The sequence below is a fragment of the Vigna unguiculata genome, chromosome 3, assembly GCF_037176805.1.
Source record: "Vigna unguiculata cultivar grain cowpea cultivar isolate G323 ecotype 2 chromosome 3, ASM3717680v1, whole genome shotgun sequence".
Taxonomy (NCBI): Eukaryota; Viridiplantae; Streptophyta; class Magnoliopsida; order Fabales; family Fabaceae; genus Vigna; species Vigna unguiculata.
This window is the reverse complement of record NC_140794.1, coordinates 68346892-68368004: the sequence shown is the minus strand read 5'-3', so window position 1 is coordinate 68368004 and position 21113 is coordinate 68346892. Positions and strand designations below refer to the sequence as shown.

The 21113-nt window shown below is 28.6% G+C and overlaps 2 protein-coding genes across 4 annotated transcripts; one reads left to right on the top strand and one right to left on the bottom strand.

Moving 5' to 3' along the window:
• The first annotated feature begins 4497 nt into the window (after positions 1-4497).
• LOC114176168 (vesicle-associated protein 1-2-like) lies at positions 4498-8105 on the top strand. Of its 2 annotated transcripts, none has more exons than XR_003602975.2 (8): positions 4498-4762; positions 4862-4932; positions 5303-5384; positions 5476-5591; positions 6094-6273; positions 6520-6714; positions 7386-7474; positions 7746-8105. XR_003602975.2 is itself a non-coding variant. In XM_028061114.2 (8 exons), the coding sequence occupies exons 1-8, from the start codon at positions 4714-4716 to the stop codon at positions 7857-7859; spliced, it is 885 nt and encodes a 294-aa protein (XP_027916915.1). In that variant the 5' UTR covers positions 4498-4713; the 3' UTR covers positions 7860-8105. The 2 variants fall into 2 exon arrangements, 1 of the variants encoding a protein (XP_027916915.1); XM_028061114.2 differs by having other exon boundaries at positions 7397-7474.
• Positions 8106-8938: 833 nt separating this feature from the next.
• On the bottom strand, positions 8939-12594 carry LOC114176354 (sodium/hydrogen exchanger 1-like). Of its 2 annotated transcripts, XM_028061379.2 has the most exons (14): positions 12315-12594; positions 12109-12227; positions 11875-11972; positions 11710-11769; positions 11548-11594; positions 11263-11457; positions 11114-11169; positions 10953-11019; positions 10773-10873; positions 10574-10675; positions 10354-10492; positions 10209-10271; positions 10031-10114; positions 8939-9702 (listed from the first exon to the last, which is right to left on the bottom strand). In XM_028061379.2, exons 1-14 carry the CDS (start codon positions 12480-12482, stop codon positions 9358-9360), a joined length of 1644 nt encoding a protein of 547 aa, XP_027917180.1. In that variant the 5' UTR covers positions 12483-12594; the 3' UTR covers positions 8939-9357. The 2 variants fall into 2 exon arrangements, with proteins under 2 accessions (XP_027917180.1, XP_085527301.1); XM_085671175.1 differs by having other exon boundaries at positions 11263-11594.
• Between the last annotated feature and the right edge of the window lie 8519 nt (positions 12595-21113).

Sequence of the window (21113 nt, the reverse complement as noted above, 5' to 3'; positions counted from 1 at the left end):
AACTTGGGATGTAGAAAAACAAAGGTTAAAATACTCCCTTGGTCCATGTTTTTGTTAAAATAAGTCCTAAGATTTTTTTTAGTCTCATTACGTCCATATTTTTGTAAATGTGTAACAATTAGTTCATTCCGTTAGTATGGTGTTAACGGTGTTAAGGATATGCCACGTGTCAGCTTCTCATTTTTTTGAATTTTTTTATTTTTTATTATTTTTTTATTTTTTTATTTTTTTTAAATTATTCATGCCACGTGTCACATCAATATTGTGCCACGTGTCAAGTCAGTAATGTGACACGTGTCAAGTCATTGTTTGAATCTCAATTTGGTCCATATATTTGTTATTTTATTTATATTTTAGTCCATTTTTTTTTAATTTTCAATTTCATCCTCTCCAAATTGAGATCAAATTTAACTTTTATATAAATTTTATAATGATATTTTTATTAAACATTTTAATAATATTAAGTTTATTTTATATTTTGTTTTAAAATTTTAAAATATTTATTTTAACTTGTTACAAAATTGTTTTAAATAATTTATATACAAATGTTAGAGTTGGTTTAAAATTAACAATTTTATAAATTTAAATATAAAATTTTAAAACAATTTTGTAAAAAGTTAAAATAAATATATTTAAAAAATTTTAAAAAAATGGACTGAAATGCAATAAAAATAACAAATATATGGACCAAATTGAGATTCAGACAATGATTTGACACGTGTCACCTTACTCACTTGACACGTGGCATAATATTGACGTGACATGTGTCATGAATAATTTAAAAAAAAAATTAAAAAAAATAAAAAATTCAAAAAAATGTGGAGCTGACACATGACACATCTTTAACACCGTTAACTCTATACTAACGGAATGGGCCTAATTGTTACACATTTTCAAAAATATGGACCTAATTGAGACTAAAAAATATTTTAGGATCTATTTAAGATTTTTTAACAAAAACATAAATCAAAGGAGTATTTTAACCAAAAAGAAATAGACTCATCCAACAACAACCTTCGATATTTGTATATCCATATGTTAAATTTTTATATTTTTATTTTATTTTTTTTAAACTAATTTTGAAAAGTGCAAGTAAACCGATGGTAGTATTTTATTTTATTAAAATTTTAAATAATATGCAACGTATCGTTTGTTACGTAGAAAAAACTTTGACATTGTTAAAAAATCAGGAACTAACCAATACTTTTAACAATACAGATACCGAACGATATGTAAGTTTTGACAAAAAAATATTTACAATTTTACGCAACATTTTAAGGACGAAAAAAAATCCTTAAAAAATAATAGAAATGGTTATGACTATCATAATAATCGTATTAACATTAAAATGTTCGTGTTGAAAATTAGTCATTAAAATTTTTAAAATATTTACAATTAGTATTTCTTCATATTAATGGTTAACATTATTTAACAATTTTTATTGTGACAAAATATAAAAGCATTAAATTAATTATATTTAAGGATTACCTCTTTAATTTAAGAAACAAGATGAAAATAAAATTTGTTAAAAAAAAGTAAGAACTATAATCACAGTTTTGTATTGGAATTGTAAATAGGTTAGCTGCAAGTAGATTAGTTGGTGTATCTATTTATCTCCCATTTCTCGCTGTCCTTTACGCCACACCCGTTTTTCTAATTAACAAGTAGTTGCCAACTACTATTCTCTGAATAATTAATATTTTCTTTTAAAATAAAATAGTTTATTTTATTTGTATGAAAGTGAGAGAGTTTTCTTCTCACTTTCTTTTTTATAAATATAAATTGATATATAAATAATTTATTTTTTAAAAAGTTTTTGTATATTTAATATTTTTGACAATCATTTTTTTTGTATATCAATTTTGGTATTTTCAAAATATTTTTTGAACATATATATTATATGCATCACATTATATCTTCGGAGAGAAAGTCTTGATGAACTAAAATATAATCAAATTGTAACTGATATCGTGAGTTGTTACAGTCTTAAATAATAATAAAAAAAGTTATATTTTAACTCTAAGTTATGGATTTTAATTGGACAGTAAGTGATTTTAATTAGCAGTAAGTGCTTGATCTAATAAAAGTTGAAAGAATATTAAAGTATCCTAAAATAAGTTTTGTCCTTCCAAACTAGTTAGAAATATTAACAAATATAGTATAATATATATTTTTATATATAAAAGGATTTATAATCTCAAACAAATCTACAAAATAAATATAATAGATCTGAATACAATTAATTAGGTTTAATAATCTCTAATTAAGAATGAAATTATAGAATTATAATTTCTAAGAACAATCTTATAAACAAAAAGAAGAATTGAAAGATAAGAAAAAGTAGAGTTCTTAAAATGGATAATCTGATCCGATCCAACTTGATCCACAATAGATTAATTCTTTAGTGAGTCAATCCAACTCGCCTCATTTATTGGCGAGCAAAAAAAATTTGAATTCGATCTGGCTCACCATGGGTTGACGGGTTAAACGAGTTGACTTACGAGCTCAATTAATTAAAAAGAATATAATTTTTTTTTTCAGTTAAAACTAGATTATAATTCTAATTAAAATCTAAATAAATTTAAATACAAACCAAAATCACTAAAATACAAATTATATGTGTTGGTTAAATGAAAAACATAACTTTATCAAATGTAAAATCTAACTTAATAAAAAATACTTTTGTAACACTTTATCTGTGGGTTGGTGAGCCAATCCGATTCATCACAGATTTAACTCGAGTGAGTCGGTTTTAGTGAGCCAGATAAAAAATATTTAACCAAACTCAAACTGAATTTTTGGTGAGTCAGATTAACTCGTATGTTTTGATCGATCTTCACATTTGTAAGAAAAAGATAAAATATTTTACTGTTTTTTTTGTTAAAAACATGATTAATAAAGGTGTTAACTAAATTTGTAGTTGAAATGGTTAACAACTATAGTCTGAGAATTCAAAAGAAACGAAATGAAAAAAGAGGGGAGATAGTGTGATCCTGATTCGTTGGTACTTTGTAAAAGATGATTTGGGAAAAAAGTCATTAAAGTTATTTTTTTTTATTGAATCTATTAGCTGTCATGGTGCACACAAAATTACAAAATGGAATAAACAAAAAGTAACGTAGCATCTACACTTTTCTTTTCTTCTATCTTTATTTTCTATTACGTTGTTGCATCAGTCCCCACCAACGGAAACGAAGATAGAAAAAAAAAGGATGATTACTTTTTAAATGTAAAGTTTTCTTCTTCTTTTGTTTACTTAATTTTGAACGAAATGAAATGATAGTCAAATTATTAAATACTGGATCTTATTACCATTGTTATTTTATATGCCACTTTCTGTCAAAACTATTTAAAATACTAAAATATAGGTTATGTGAAAGTATTTGAAATCTGTTGATATCTGTAGAAGTAAATATTATCAAAATAAACAAAAAAATGTAAAGCTTTCAAAATAATGGATAAGTAATATTTAGAAATTAAATTAAACATGGATTCATAGTCCATTCCAAATACGAATTCATATACATTTTGAATAGATGAAATAATTTTATTTATTTACATTAAAAGCGTATATATATATATATATATTGGGAAAAAATCATCAATAATATTACAGATTCAACTATGACATTATAATATCACATCATTATGATTATTCATATTACATTTTAATATGTGAAAAAAATTTCAATTTAACAATTAAATTAAAAAAAACACAACTCAATTGAATAATAATACACAGCAATGACAACTAGAAAACCCAGAGAGAAAGAAATCCCCATGTGATCTTATTGAAGTGGCAATTTGGTGTTCTGCATGTTAATTCAAGCTCGTAGAGGAATCTGACATTCATATATACCACATACATGCTACCAGATCAAATATAATATTATAGATTATATTAACGAAAAAAAATAAAATCAGAGTTTTCTATAACTTTTTACGGCATTTTTATCATGTAAGAACTTCTATTTATTTATTTATTTATCTATTTACAGTATTGATTTAAAGAAGAGGATAAATATGAAGTAAAATTCCTTTTAAGTGCGATTATTAGATTAGAAACTTTCCGATTATAACATGATATCGCACCACCATGAATGTAATAATGATCATGAATCTGTTTCTTTGATGTGATTTGATTGTCCACATTTAAAGTTCTTGAAAACGATTCATTATTTTTTGACATGTTAGTTAAGCGTAATAAATTATTTATTAAATTATTTTTAAGTGAATATTTAAATTAAATAATACATTATAACGTGAAATACGAAACTTTAAAAAGTTTAAATTAAAGGTGTCGGAAAATAATTTATATAAAAATTGTTTAATTACATTTAGTTACTGCTAATTAATCATTATGAATAGCATTATGAGAGAAGGAGTAAGAAATAAGAGGTAATTAACCGGAGGAAGAGAGAGGTTAGAACCGCAGGGAGTGAATGGGGTCCACTTCCGTAACTGACGAGGCCAACCATCACATTCCAAAGTAACAACTCAACTCAGAGCAACACAACAACGTTTCTTTCTTCTCATTCTCTTTCTCTTTCTCTTTCTTTCTCTTTTCGCTTCTTCTTTCCATTTCATTTCATTTCATTCACCACCACCAACTCTTCTTCTTCTTCATCTTCTTCGGATTAGGGTTCCACTATATTCTATTCTTTTGTTCTTCACATTCTTATCTTGCACAACACACCACTCATTCAACCACCCATGGCTACAGAGCTTCTTCAAATCGATCCGCCGGAGCTCCGATTCGTTTGTAAGCCTATCATTTCTTCTTCTTTTCTTGAATTCAAAATATTGGTCTGTCTTTAAGCATAATTTGCAACGATCTGGTTTCTCTTCTTTTTTCCGTTAGTTGAACCGAAGAAACAAAGTTCATCTCTGGTTCAACTTGGGAACAAAACAGATCATTATATTGCGTTTAAGGTACCGTTCATTTCCCCTCTTTTCTTTTCATTCCATTCCATTTTTCATTTTATTAGGAATTTAAGTTGTGATATATTATTGAATATAGACGAGAGTGTTGAGCAGCTTATATAAGGAATAATGTCATGTCTACACTCTCATTGACTTACCTTAAAGTTTTCGTTTGCTTCTTTCTATGGGTCTTTGGTTTTGGTTTTGCTTATATGGGTCGAATCATGGTTTATTGCTGTCGAATTTTTCTGGTTTATCCCAGCCAACACATTTGTGTTTGTATCTAATCACTAGCAAAGCCAAATGAATGAAATGCCAATGTCAGCACAAGAATAACAAAAAAATGTGTCGGTAATTCACTACTAGTATTTGCTCGCAGGTTAAAACAACGTCACCGAAGAAATATTGTGTTAGACCCAACATTGGCATCATCAAGCCCAACGAAAAATGTGATTTTACCGGTATTTTTCTGAGATTATCAGTACAATTTTTAACGCGCTCGGATATGGTTGTATGGTTTCTGTATTTTATTGTGATGTGTGTTGGATGCAGTTACTATGCAAGCCCAGCGTGATGCACCACCTGATATGCAGTGCAAAGACAAATTTCTGATTCAGAGCACCGTTGCCCCTTTTGGAGCCACAGAGAACGACATCACGTATAATATGGTGAAGTTATTTTGTTTATTGAAGATTTTTGGTAGACAACCCCTTTCGATGTAGACACGACGAGAGAGATAACGAGATAGGAAATTTATAGATGTGATGTGATAGGAGTTGTGAACAGAGAGTAAGAGATGAGGCGTATCATCTCAACTCCCAAATGGAATGACATGAGGTGGAAGAAGGAGAGAGAGAGAAAAAGTAGAAAGAAAATTGGTAAATGTTATGTTATGCATTGAAAAAATTGATAAGAGTAAAATGAGGTGAGAATTGGATGAATTTGAATGTGTATAATACTAACATTCAAAAGTCGGCGATACTATTGGGAGTGTCTATAAACCAGAGTTCATTGTTTAAATAGTTTCTCCATCTTTTGAGATGCCAGTAATATGTGAAGGACAAGGATCTAATACAACGGTTTAACTCTCTCGTTTCTGCTATATTTTTCTTGTAAAATATTGCTTTTTAGGTAGGCTTGATCGATTATAAACCCCTTCTCTCTCGACAGTTTGCAAAAGACAGTGGAAGGCTTATTGAGGAGAAGAAGCTGAGGGTAGTTCTCATCAGCCCATCGTCTTCCCCGGTGTTGCTTCCAGTAAATGGTGATATGAAGCATGATCCATCCAACGAAATTGATGTGCAAAAAGACAGGGTGCTCAGTGGAGTTGAAAACATACCTCCTCGCACAGTGAGTTCCTCCTTCCCATCACTCCCCTTTGAACTTCAATTTCTCTCTCTTTCTTCGAGTTGCTTTCGTTTTGACGATACGATATATATTTTTTTTCGGAAAATATACTTAGAGTTGTTGTAATGTACTCTGAATAACAATGTTAACTCGCGTGAACCAATAGCTATAATCTTGGTTCAACGTGATGGTAGTTTTCTGTTCCATCGCTTGATATATTATAACTTTTATTATTTTTATATGTATCAGATTTCTGAGGAAGTTAAAGGTTTGGAACCAATCAAGGATACGAAGGAGGATAGAGCAGATGAGGATGTAGTCCCAATACAAACTGAGAATGTGGGTGACATGAAGGCAGCAAAAGACGACGTGCAGTTGAATTTAGATAACGAATCTGAGGAATTGAAGTCAAAGCTTGGTATAATGGATTCAAAGCTGAGAGAGGTTAGAGATCGTGAACTTAGATTAAATTCTAGATATGGGTAAATGTTTTCGTAAACACTTATAAAAAGATGGAAATAAACTTTTCTTAAACGTGAAATTATTCTCTGCATAAATTAAACATGTGCTTTTAGACTAGTTAATATAATTTTTTTTAATATAAATTAACTTCAACTTTCGAAAAAAATATTTTACTTATTTTTCTTATAAATATTTAAAAATAATTATCCAAACAAATTTTTGGCCACAGTCATCTTTATGTTAGTTTTCTATTCCATGTTTCACTTTTACTTTCTTAAAATTTCATTACAATTTTACTGCCAAATATCTGAAATTGATTACTCTAGTATCATAAATGGGAAAGAAAATATTATAATGTTTGTTTTCAAGGTATCTAATGTTTGACTAATTGCTCGTGTTACTAAATATGAATCGCTGTCAAACTCTATCGTCTTCAGTATCACTGAAGTTAACATGCTTTTGCTTCTGTGTCCTAGTTCCTAAAGTGGTTTAAAAGTGGGCACTAAAGGTTGTTATATGTCTTATCAATTAATTTTACAAATATTTTATCTCAGCTTATGCTCAAGGGCGTGGAGTTAGTTCCTTAAGTTGCATCCATCTCCTTAATTTTTTTTTTTAGACTTCAGAAATGAAAGCAATCAACATATGTTTAGAATCTCTGCAGGCCACGGTAACCATCACTAAGCTGAATGAGGAGAGGCGTAGGAACACGGAAGAAAAAGACTTACTTAAGAAAGAGTTGGTACGGTTTTATTTTTGTTCCTTGACATAACTCTAATGAGAAAAGGATCCTCGTCTTTATCTGTTGTCAATTGTGGGGTGGTCTTATTGAGATAATAGCCATTTAAGTTTTCTGATTAATGGTATTGTGATTCTTATCCTATCATTTACATGCCAACAATGGGGGTTTTCGATGAATTCGACGTCTCTTCTGTCTCTTTAAAGCAATGCAGTCTTGAGATGTTATAGTTTTTTTTTTAGTAATTGATAGAAAAATGTTCATGTTTTGGTAGGAGTTGTTGAAGAGGGAAATCAACAGGAAAAGAACTCAGGGTGGCTTTCCATTTCTGTTTGTTTGCATGGTTGCTCTGATCAGCGTGGCAGTTGGATATTATATGCATCCTTAAGAGAGAAAACTGCGTGTATAGGATGATACCGCATCTTCAAAAATCATGGATTTCTCCGTAGTGATGACTGACTGGGATAGAGGATGGTTCATTTGTTTATTGTGATGGTTTCACTCCACACAGATCATGGAAAGCTTTGTGAATTGGTGTAAAGTGAACTAAGCCTTTTACTACAAGTATAATAACAAGCATTCTGATACTTTGGTTTGTTCCTTAATTGATTCTATATAACATTTTTTATTAGTATATTCTTCTATGGAGTGTTATAAATTAACCTATTTTTGAATTTTAAGGTGAATGTTAATCACAATTTCAGTAAAAAACTCAACAGTTCATATTATTAGTATTATAAAAACTCCTGTATTATCTTAAAAATACTTACAATAAGATAATTAATAAACTTTTGTCATTTATTTGTATATCTTTTACATTCAAATTAAACCAGTACACAGCACGCTTGTTTCGCATCTGGTTTAATAAAATAACGAAACAAATTCATTTTTGTTAAACAAACTTTTATGTTAATTAAATGTATTTCGGCCTCGTATGAGTTATATGAACGAGTTTAGTCTTGCCAACTAGGTACGGCAGTTTCTTCCTGCACCTCATAAAGTTCCCATTATGCACCCACATATAAATAAATTTTTGTTTTTCTATATTTTGGATTATATATAATTTTAAAATTAATTTTGAAAATAGACAATAACTTTTAAATTATGTAATACAGAGTGACTTTCAAATTAAGAAATCTCAAAGCTATCTTTTTCCTAAAGAAAAATTTTCAGTAAAAAATGATATTTAAATTGTGTATTACGAAATCAAATTATTTTCAAATTGTGCAATTCAAAACTAGTTTTTCTCGTTATTATTTTCCTGAATTATATGATTCAGAAGTTATTTTTTACTTTGGGATTATGCAGTTCGGAAAGAGCAAAACCATATATATGTTTTTATAGGAGTGCAGGAAAAAATTTATGGAGGTCCAGGAACCTGCCTTTTAGGTATTTATGCGCAGTTGTTAGAATTCAATCTTTGAGCCCAATTCCATAGATGAGCCTAATCAACGTGAAATTAAGAGCTTGAAAACCCAAAAAATTATCCTTTAAAATTGATTGTAACAATCAGTAAATACAATCAAGCAAACACAAAAACTATAGTCAAAACCTTTGCATCATCCATACCATGTATACACACAATTCCAATCACCTTAGCAGCATCAAGTTAACAACTTTACTAAAAACCAAACAACCCTCTCTCTTTCCCTATGTCAGCAAAATCAGGGTCACCAAAAAATTCTTCCCTCATGTCTTTTTCTTCTCTTTTACAACTCAACTTCAAATCCCGTAAAACTATTTGACAGAAGTGCACACAACCAAAGCCAAGCCGATTTTACATACACCACACCCAAACCCTCTTCAATCCATCACATAATCATCAAACATCATCAGTATCTATATATGTGTGTATATATATTTATATATATGTGTTTGTGTTTGTTCTAACTGGCATGCCACTGATGAACACTTTGTTCAAGGGGTGACCCGGGAACATAGGGCACAAAACCTCGTCCACCAAACACGGGTCGCATGACAGAATCATCAAACTTGCGCCAATAGTGGTGCACCCCACGAGTAGGAATGGAGCTTAGCAGCATCCTAAAGGTGGTTGTTGGAGGAGCCCCATTTGGGGTTCCACCATCGGTCCACGATGAATCCTCTCTTCCACTGCCAAGAAGTGGCACTGTGAATGATTTTGGTGTCGATGGTGGGGACGAGAAGCTCATCACATGCTTTGACGAAGGAAGCAATACCCTTACAAGTGGCTTTGTCATCAACCCAAATGCCTGCACATCATTTCAAAACCATTATTCATCGCTTTTTCACACTCCACGTTATCATTGGAGAATCACACCTATCAAACAACCCTTTCCTTTTCATTACAAGAAAATGACACTTCTCCACATCCACCAAAAAACCATGTTTTCTCATGTTTTTTCTTTATTTCCATGCTCCGACACTACTACTCCATTCAAATACTCTAACACACACATCAACTAACTTTAGACTATGTACTAATTTAACTTCCTCAAGCAACCAGTGTTACAAAGTTTTAAACTTTTAGGCATGGGATCACTGCAAACCCTGCTGATCAATACAAGATTAGTGTCTAACCAGTGTGCTGAAGAGTACAACACTGATGGTACTAGTGATCATGAAGGCATTCTCACGCAATTTAGTATGGCCCAATCGAGTAAACTGCATGTGAAAAAGTAATTATTTAGTGAAAAAGACCAAACAACACTAGAAATAGAGATGAAGAAATGAAAGCAATGAAGTTTGATTCCTTCACCTGATTGTAAGCAAGTGCGATAGAAACAGCTCCACGCATGAGACCAGCCCACCAAATTGTTACCTGAGAAACAAATTCACGACAAGAATATTAAACTCCTCAGTTATCAACACCCTGCCAAGGAAATAAAAAGGAAACCACATACTTGTTGCTTTAACTCAATTTTCTCAGATTGAGACTTCTTAAGCAAGTTGGATAAGAAGGACAGAGGGAAAACAAATGCAGCTCTTCCCACCAGAATAAGTGCCAACAGCAACGAACTCACCCCGATAGATTTTCTCGGGCTAATGAAGAGATCAAAATGTTAATTTCACTCTTGACAGAGAAGTTTCAAGGAAGTTTGATTTCATCCAGAAATTTTTTACCTTTCACTTACGATTCGCCACTTTTCTATATCTAATGCATCCATCCCCACATAGAGGAAGATGAAGATTTCAGCAATGAATGACAAAGTTGCAAATACATGCCTGCACAGGGAAATTAAATTAATACCAGTGAAGTAATATCATTACAAACAAACAATATTGTAATTGTCTAATGTTCTGAAGAATTAATTTCACGTACTTTGTTGTCACCCTTGAACTTTCAGTTACATTATGCCACGTGTAGTGAGACATCACAATTCCGCAGAAGAAAACAGTCAGAATGGCACTCAAAGAAAATAGCTGCCAACAAAATAAATTAGTTAGCATTTGAATTATTTATGCTAAAAGGGTGATGACAAGTTTCAGAGAAAAACATTACTTCAGCCAGCATATATGAAAGGTACGCCATGAGTACCATGAGAGCAACCTCACGGTCTGTAGAATGCCTAACATTTGTCATGAAAATCAATTAGAAAATGATCGCTAACAATTTTGTGAGATATTTCATTGCAAATTAGTGGAATGGAATTTAGAATGAACCTTATTAGCTTGCCAAAATAGAGTTTTTTGATTATGTAAGCACTAAGCAATCCAGCCTGAAAAACGAAAAGAAACACCAATGATCCCAAGCAAACAATAGCATCAGAAAAAAAAGAGGGGACATGTTAGAAAGTGACAGGAAAACTTACAAAGATTCCCAACACAGTGCTTGCAATGAACAGATATAAAAAATTTCCTATTAACTGTAAGGCAGTGTTTGAGTCAATGTGAGAGAGGTCAAAATTTTGAATTGCTTTGAAGAGCACTACAGAGGTGGCATCATTTACTACTCCCTCCCCAAAGACCAGGCTATATAGCAAAGGAGTCTCATCCTGATTAAGAACCTGAAGCATCCAAATGCATATATGATCATTTTCAGTGTAAGTAAGGGGAAAGAAAGAAAGTTTATAGTGTTTCTTCAGAAATTTATATACCTGCAACGTGCAAACTGAATCTGTTGCTGAAAATATTGCTCCAATTGCTGCATTCAGTTGACTCAGGTAAGTAGAGATAGGAGGAAATAGCAAATGTTTTTTAAGTTTGCAGTTAATTATTCCAACAAAGTATTGTAAAGTAAGGAGGTAATTTAAGCACACCAAGAAAATCTCCAATCTTGAGGGAACCAATGTCCAACTTCTGAAAAAAATGTATGGCACCTATTCAAGATAAATGAAACTGATAAACAAATTGGGACAACACAACCAAATATGATTTGGTATTACTTTGGGATAAAAGAAGAATTAGTTGATGACTTCGATTACCCAGTGATATGATGCAGAATGATATCAAAGTACCAACTGCACCAAAGAGCATAATAGTCATAAAGTTGCGGAAAAACTGTTTCTTCTTCACCTGGAACCTGGAACGGTTAAAGAATAAAAGAGCAATTGAAATTGCAGTGTATCGGTTTCTTCAACTACAATGAATCTTAAATTATGCAGTTGAGCATGTAACAAAAAGCTGAATGAAAATGTAAAAAAGAGTAGTGAACTAACCCGGCATTGAAAATGATGGGTGGGAGAAGGTAAATGAAGAAAAGATCTTCACTGAATACTAGTATATGAGAGCTTTTTCCTCCGGTAGAAAGCAGTATAAAGACCCCAGTACAAAGACCCTGCCAAAGAAAAACGGAACTTTTTCTTAAAAACTCATCTTCTCAATGTCGATAGCTACAAAAACAAAAAACAAATAAGAATCTGACAATGAGAAGGGCAGTGATGGATTCATTGATCCATCGATTCTCCTCCAAGAGATGACCGATGATGATGCAAGCAGAGAGAAGGGCAACAAAAATGTTCATGGAGACAACAGAAGCATGATCAGAGGTGAGTTTATGGAACATTGCTCCAACAGCCATGGAAGAAGACATTAAGGTAAAAAAAGGTGAAGAAAGAGTGTGTCACATTCGAAGTGAAATGGAGAAGAAGAATGCAGAAGCATAGGAGTGTGAGTGAGTGGAAAGAGAAAGGTGGTGAAGGGAAGAATATATATAGGGATTGTGTGAGAAATGAAAGGGGTGATTTAGAAGCGATGATGAAGGTTTGGAACGTAGGGAACACTTGCTTTTTGGCATGCCAATGCTATGCTGTGCCAGACATCACTTCGCACTTCACTATGTCCCACATCATCATTCTGTCGCATTTCGCTTTCTCATTTACCCTCCTTTTTCATTTTTCATCCTTCACACACCTTTATTTTTATTTTATTTCCTTCCTTTAGTAATTCAAGCTTTTAATATTTAATTATTTCTTTTATTTCTTTCCTTTATTAATCAAAGGATTTGACTTTATTATCATTATTATTATTATCAATTCTCTATTTCTAGATTAATGAACTTATTGACATTACGGATATTAAATGCATCTCACTATAAAGGTAAATAAATAAATAATAAAAAATAATTTAATTAGTTAATTCAAAATTACAAAATTCTTCATAATGTGTATAAAGTTATTAATACTGTTAATTAATCAATTAAAAAATAAATAAATTCTTAATAATATCATGGTGTACTTTTTAAATTGGTTGGACTAAAAAAATGCTTAATTGAATATTTTATTCACATAGACACTACATTAAATTTAATAAACAAATACATATTAAGAAAAATAGTAATTAAGTCAATAGATTATACTATAAAACGACAATTATAATAACTACTATGATTTAAGAAATGACTTCGAAGAGGATAAGGTTTTCTGTTAGATTGATGTATTCTTAGTTATGAGAAATCCAACAATTTTTGATGTGTTAGCTTTCATTAACTAATTAATGTGATTTTATTATTTTTTCGTGTTTGACCTTGCATGAAAAACTTATTCTAAATCTAAAATTGGTTTTAATTAAAACAGACTTAAGTGTTTTTATTTTCAGTTTTCTAATTTTTTTATAAGAAAAGTTAAACATAAAATGCATCAATTAAGTGTAATCTTAATTATGGTGTGTATATTAAAATGATGTTTACATTTTCATGACATTTATGAAATTATGATATAATTGAAATAAAGATAGATTAATCATTTAGCGTAGGAAAGCTAAAAGACTACAATTTCTTAGCAACTATGGAATGAAAACTCTTTGTGTAGAACTCAAGTTACTTTTCTCTTTCCTTCCATGGTTTTCTTCTATTCCAAATTACTCTTTAACCTCTCCATATTTTCAAATGAAGTGTATTACATATTGATTAAAGGGTGATATTAAAAAAGAAAATAGCATTAATAACATAATCTCATCATAATTAACTTTAATAAAAAAATTCATTGATATAGCAATTTTTCAAAAACCAATATGCGCAAGTAGAAAGTTGACACGTGGAATACTTTATTGAATTTTGTTGAATGTGATTGAAGTTGACATGGTAACTTTGAGGCATATGAAAGAAAGTTGCAGAATGGGTGGGTTCATAATGAATGATCATCAATGGTTTCTTCGTACTTAACAAACAGATACCCTTCCATGGATTCAATTGTCCCTCACTATCAACACAACTTCAAACATATTAGATTTCAGGTGTCGTTCATTTTTTTTTCTTTCTATATAATAAAGTTTCAACTCTCAGAATTAATTAATGAATTAATTTTATTAAATGACTTATTTAAAATATTATGACGGGTCTTTAATAAAATATAATGTTCTATAGTGGAAGTTGTAATGAAATAAAATAAAAATAAAATAAAATTCAACCCAATTTGATATAAAGGATTATGACTCTGTTTTTGAATATAAGATTCTTTTTACTGAAAATAAATCATAAAAAAAAGAGTGTAAGAAGAGAAAAATAATCAAATAGATAAATTAAGAAAAAAATTGAAGAACAAAGATTAAATAACGCATTCTCGTTAAATATTTTTCGCAAAGTTATTAAAGTTAATATTTTATTATAATAATTTTTTTATAATAAATTATTATCGCAAGAAAAGTACAAATTAATTTACATCCACTTCAAAATAAGCCCAACAATTATTTTTTTATTTTTAAGCTCTAATCTAAGATTAGGTGTTAGTCTTTAGAGGTAATTACTATTTTATGAGTTCAATCTTTAATTATTTTTTTCGAAATCAAATTAATGTGTCCTTCTACTTTTTTAAATGAATTTAGTTTTATGTATAAAGATATACGTACTGAATAGTGAAGATGGCCATGAAAGCATCACATTCATATTCATATGATGAGTAATTTTTATGACAATTTTTTTTTACATCACTTGACTCATTGTCCACGTGTGGCTCATCAGCAGTAAAACATTGAGTAAACTATTCGGTGTTGTAATATGTGACATGATGCTTTCTATTTTAGGTTTATCATGTTAATATGTCATGCGTTTTTTTTTTTTTTATAAGCAATTATATGAAAAAGGAGAAAATTTAATGGTCAACATCAAATTCTATAACATTCTTTTGTAAAGTTATATGTGTGGTTTTTCATAATTTGTTATTTGATGTTAGAGGAAATAGACCGAGTTAATCTAAGGTGCTCCTTAAATATGTTTGATTTATTTCCCAACTTTTAAAGCTTAACCCAATTTATTTACTCCATATATGACTTTTCTAGCTTGAAAGTATCGATTTTCCCCATTTTATAATTAAGGCTTTATTGGTTTTCTTATTACAAAAACTCCATAACAATTTTTATTTGTCGATAATCCAAAATTATATATTTTTCATCAAATATTAATTTATAAAATATTTAATGTTTATTAAATATTTCGTCTTAACTAAAAATAAAACAAAATTTCAATACAAAAGTAATAAAAAACCTAAACATATTGTTCAGATGATAATACACTTAAAAAAAAATACAATATGAAAAGAACTTGTTGTTTATTTTTAAAATTAGTTAAAATATTACACCAAGATTTTAGTAGAAACAATATTCCCCGTATCTATAACATAAGATTTTAGGATATGATTCGTTACCTTAGATTCTCCTCTTATTGCTTTTGGATTATTGAAATGAATATGAATTGACTATTAATAAAGTGCGATCCAAAATTGATAATTATCTGAATCATTTTATTTTACTCATATTTATGTGTATTGATTTTCATAACTTAAAGATACTAATAATCTGTAACAATTGACTGGAAATAAATAGTTTGAAGGAGATCCAAAATTCTTAATAAGTGGGTCCTGAATTATATAGATTTAATTTTATTCCCCAATTGAATAATGGTGGGTTTGTACAGAGTCCATTATTATTATAATTTTCCACAGAAGTTGTTCATTATGGAAACAATCTCATTATTGCTGTCCAACTTAGAAACGACAATATACTTGTTTCGTTTAATCCTTTGTTAGAGGAATCTTCCAATATTTCATTTCTTCAAATAAATATTAAATCATGTGTACTATAAAGTATCATAAAATATCAACTTTATACTTTTTCATTCATAAAAGAAAAAACATCACAGCTCAAAGAGAAGAAAAAACAATAGATTAACATTTTTTTCCTTTTTAAATAAGCAAAAAGAGAAGCCTTTAGAAAAATCTGGTAACCATATTTGAAGTTTTGATAGATGCAAAAGGTGAGTGATGTGAGGGACATGTTGATTCCTCCACCAAAACATATACTCATCTTTGTTGTGCACACCAAATGTTTGTTTTATTTTCCCATTGACGGATTTGTGATAATTATGGTGTTGGGCGCATATGGTTTGTGAAACAACCAATCTTCTTTGGCCTTGGTTAGCTTAGCAAGGATGATTGCATCAACTCTTTTTGGTCAATCTATGAATCAACCTCTTTTAATCATGTTCCATCTTCTTTTCATTTTTATTTTCTCCACTCTAAGCACAAATTATGATCCTCACTTCCAAATTTTGTAGTTGAATATTTTCAAAAATTCTTTCAAATTTTGTCATATTGTTCCAAAGTTTTTCTAAGTTATATTAAATTGTTTTTTTATGAACAAATGCTTATTAACTAGTGAACACAAGAATAAATTGATTTGAAATTGTTTTACTTGTGATACTCAACTTTGTTATTTTCAGTGAGACATTAAGTTTAAATATTGTAAAGTATATCGCTTCCGCATTTATTTAAGTTTGTATCTCGCCTAAATCGTATTTAAAAAGGAAAATTTTTCAAATCAAGTTTCGAAAGAGTTTCTTAAGAACTTTGTATTGTCGAACAATATTTCGCATGAACTGCTCTTTGGGTTGCTTCTGTTAGGAATTCAAGTGTGATTCTAAGTCCTACATTGACCAGAAATGAGAAAGTAGAGCACTATATAAGAATCAAGACCCATAAACTCATTGTCTTAAGATTTTGGGTTGAGAGTGGTGTCAGTGTCTTATATGGTTAGGCTTCAGATCTCATTGGTGTTGTATCTCCCCAGTGATACCCCTCCTTATAAACCTAACAAGTAGTATCAGAGCCGATGGTTAATACCAACTCAGAGAGTGTAAATTCAGATGTAAACCTTAACTTTTGCGTGAACTCATTTTTAACAATGAGATTAATTGTTTTTCCAATACATATAGAAATTATTATGTAATCCTTAATATACAAAATTATATAACTCGTGATACTTCATAATTATATGATTATTAATGTTTTATAATCATCTAACCCCTAATATTTTTTAAGTATGCATCCTAATTAAATTGTCACCAAATCTTCTGGATCAAAATACAGATTTTAGTGAGTATATATATATATATATATATATATATATATATATATATATATATATATATATATTGTATATAAAAAAATTGACAAAATAAACTTTATTAGAAGTGATCCGTATAAATTTTTACATAAAAAAATTATTATACTTTCTGCAGTATAAAAAATGAATTAAAATTTTGAACATTCAATCGTGTTAAATATCTATTTTCAAAAAATTTAAGTTAGTTAAGTTTTTATGTATTTAATAACTGTGACATAATATTTTGTATAAAAGTAAATAATATTAATTATGTGAGTAGCAACTTAGGGATATTATTGAAATTTTATATTTTTATGTTTGAAGGAAATTATATATTATTTATATTTTTGTTGCTATTAAGTTTTCCAAACAATATACATCTTTTGTTGGACATATAAGGACATAGTAAATAATCATACTTGTTAGTGTATAGAAAGAAATCATTATTGTCTTTATATATTTGTAATTTGTTAGTTGAAAAAAAAAGGTAGATGAGATTATTTTTTATCCTAATTGAATTGTTATTTTTAGACTAATATTACAATTCAAAAAATATGGAATAGTACACATTCTAGTGGGTGTCTTTTTTGTTTAGTGATTAATTAAAGTGCCAAAAAGTAAATATGAAATTAAAAACGGGGAAATAATGAGCAATAGTATTATTATATCGAGTTCTTTTTTTTTTTTTGAATTCTTTTGTGTTGTCTTATGATAAACATTAAAATCATACAGTTTTGATTTTAAAGATAATTTTAATATATTTTAAAATTTTAAAATTATTATTATCAATATATTTTAAAAACACAAAAATAAACAACATAAAAAAAATCAATAAAGAATTCTAACCGCACCGAGAAGAAGTAGAATAAATTGATAATTTTATTAAAGAAAAAGTTGCTTCATTTTATTAGCTGTTACTTGTCTCCAGCTAGATATTAGCGTAATTTGAATATTAAGATTGTAAGTTTAAGGAACGTGTAGGCTAAATTGTTGTATGACAAAAAAATGTTAAAAGTTAGAACCTTTTGACTATATTCCGGATTCAACGTGATTAAGTTCCCTTGTTGCCGAAGCAACTCACACTTTTCGTTTTAACTTTTACTTTTAACACCACCTCATTTCAACAATGGTGAATAGACCTTTCTCAACCTTAGTAACCAAATTCTGAACTACTGTATCAACCTTAAGTTCACATTACTATTTTTATCCTTTACTTTATTTATTAATTTCATCTTTTGTCATTGTGTGAAAATCATATTTTATTACTGTGTTTACTATATTATTAATCTTGTTAAAACGGGCATGTCTTGAATATGCTCAATTTGTTATTAGTCTCTCTACCTTCTCTCTCTTCATCTTTAACTGCTAAAACTCTTTCTCAATGTAAAAGTTTATTCTTTTGCACTTTACTTTTTAAGTATGTTTTTCTTGTACATACATATTCGTATTTTGTTTTGTTTTTGGTATTCCATTAAAATTAATATTTTAATTGAATCAAAATACTAAAGAAAGTTAAATATGTTTTTGTCCCTTAATTTTGAATTAGTTTGTTTTAAAATTTTAGATTAATTTAATCTTTCATCTTTTGAAATACGTAGATTTAGTCATTTTAATCAAATTTTGTTAGATTTATTTGATGTTTGTACGCATTTCAGGATTGTATTTGAATTGTTTATATTGTTTAATGTTAAGTTAAATATTATTATGAAATGCGCTTGAAATTTTAAATAAACTTAACAAAATTTGATTAAAAGAACTAAATTTACATATTTTAAAAAATTAATAATTAAATTAATTTAAAGTTTCAAAGTGTTCTAATTTCAAAATTTACGAGGTAGAAAAAATATTTAACCCCGCTAAAGAATATATGGATCCATTTGGGCCATGGTGTATAATAACGGTATTACTTGTTGATTAAGGGGTTTGCTATTCCACATCCTCACTTTTGTTTTATATCATTGCAACCAAAACCTTTTATTCTTTCGTAGCCGAAATAAATTTTCATAAATAATGCACGCATGTTTCCATCCACTTTTTTTTTCGTAAAAAAAAAAAAAACTCATATTTGTTGAACTTAAATATAAAAAACTAATTTATCCTGTTATTATTTTTGAAATATACTCATATTTAAATTTTACTATATATAATTAAAGGAAATTTAGAAAACATTTTCTTTTCTTTTTAAGAAATTAAAAGATTGAACGAACCTCATAAAAAAATTAATTAGTATGAAATTAGGCATTTTTTTACTTACATTTAAGTTCAAAAAGTAGCACATATGATTTTTTTTATTATGTAATTAATTATAAATGTTTTATTTTAAAATCTATCTTTCAGAAGTAGAAAACTTATTTTACGAAAATATAACCCAACAAAAACATGTACGTAAATTGTATATGTGTACTGTGAAGTCAACTTCCTAAACCACAAAATAAACACGATTTCTTCAACGTGCTTTTGTAGAAAAAGGTATTCAAAAGTTGAGAAGGACTTAGCAAACTAGGGGTGTGGAAATAGTAATGAACTAGGCTGAAAAATAAAATAAACTTAAAGTTAAAAACAAGTATTGGGCTTAGGCCTATTTATGACCGAAGCTAACGCTAAACACACGTCAATGCAACGTTTTATATTAATTTTTTTTCAAAAAGTATTGGCCAAAAAAAAGTGCATGTAATAAAAAGCTTAACAAAATCAGTGACATGAAAGTGTTACTCAAAAAAAGTTTATTCGTTCTATATACTTAAATTTTACTACGATAGAGGGTTTTCAAAATGTAAATACATTACAATTAAAATCCATAGGAAATGAATATTTTTACATAAACATTATTTTTACATTTATACTAAATAATTTTTATCGTGGTAAAAAAATTGTTCTAATTATTATTTTTAATTCAAAAATGAAAATCACAATTTGAAATATACTGAGCTTTTTATTTTTTAAATGATTATATTATTAATAGACTCATTACAAGTTAGTTAATTTTGAATCGTTGGATTAAAGGTAAAGTTCAGTTATTTACAGATAATATTAATATCAATATTGTATCCAACGAACCCAGAATCAGTTTCTTGAACCAATGATTTTGATATATGCAATTAATATCAAAAGTTCTTGAATTGACTTTTTCTGTTTGATGTGTGTGGAGCAGCCTTTTGTGGAAAGAAACAAAAGTGTGTGTGTCTCTTTGCCCTTTTTAATCCTCAAAATTAAATAAATTTTAAGTAATTTTAGCATATATTTTATATAAAATATTTTGATACATTGAGGTGTTTAATAGATTCTTTATTTTTATCTAAGTACATAATCTTTTGATTTTGCTACTAATAAAATAAATTGTTTGCTACTTCTGTTTTTTGTCCTTAACTAGTAGATACTTAAAATTTTGAATTTTTATATTTTTTCTTCAATTTCTTTTAAGATAATAGTCAACTTGTTCTTCAAAAAGATAATTTACTTAATAAATTAAAAAAAATGAAGAAAATGAACGACTTTATCAATGAAAAAAAGAATAATTATTACATTATTCCGTTAACGATGAAAATAAAGGACAAAATACCTAAACTAAAAAAAAAGATAAAAAATGTTGAACGTAACTTTATGATGAGTTCAGAAGAAAAGATAAAAAAACTGATAATTATAACAATTTCTGTTAGTAAATTTTAAAGAATACAACATAATGATTCCTAGTGTAAATTATAGTAGAATTATGATGCCTTACAATGTACTTTTATATAGTCATTCACTTCAATATATAATGAATTTATATAAATAATTAATTGAGAAAAATAAATATTAATATGTTTTATTTGTAGTATGATAATAATAATTATAAACATTATAGTTGTAG

What these genes read in the sequence shown, in the direction of transcription:
- LOC114176168 (XM_028061114.2), top strand. Translation starts at nt 4,714, where the DNA reads ATGGCTACAGAGCTTCTTCAAATCGATCCGCCGGAGCTCCGATTCGTT. An exon ending in ATCATTATATTGCGTTTAAG is followed by an intron (nt 4,933 to 5,302) that starts GTACCGTTCATT and finishes ATTTGCTCGCAG; the next exon opens with GTTAAAACAACGTCACCGAA. An exon ending in TGGATTCAAAGCTGAGAGAG is followed by an intron (nt 6,715 to 7,396) that starts GTTAGAGATCGT and finishes GAATCTCTGCAG; the next exon opens with GCCACGGTAACCATCACTAA.
- LOC114176354 (XM_085671175.1), bottom strand. Translation starts at nt 12,482, where the DNA reads ATGTCTTCTTCCATGGCTGTTGGAGCAATGTTCCATAAACTCACCTCT. An exon ending in CCATCACTGCCCTTCTCATT is followed by an intron (nt 12,228 to 12,314) that starts GTCAGATTCTTA and finishes TTTCTTTGGCAG; the next exon opens with GGTCTTTGTACTGGGGTCTT. An exon ending in GCACTGTGTTGGGAATCTTT is followed by an intron (nt 11,170 to 11,262) that starts GTAAGTTTTCCT and finishes TTCGTTTTTCAG; the next exon opens with GCTGGATTGCTTAGTGCTTA.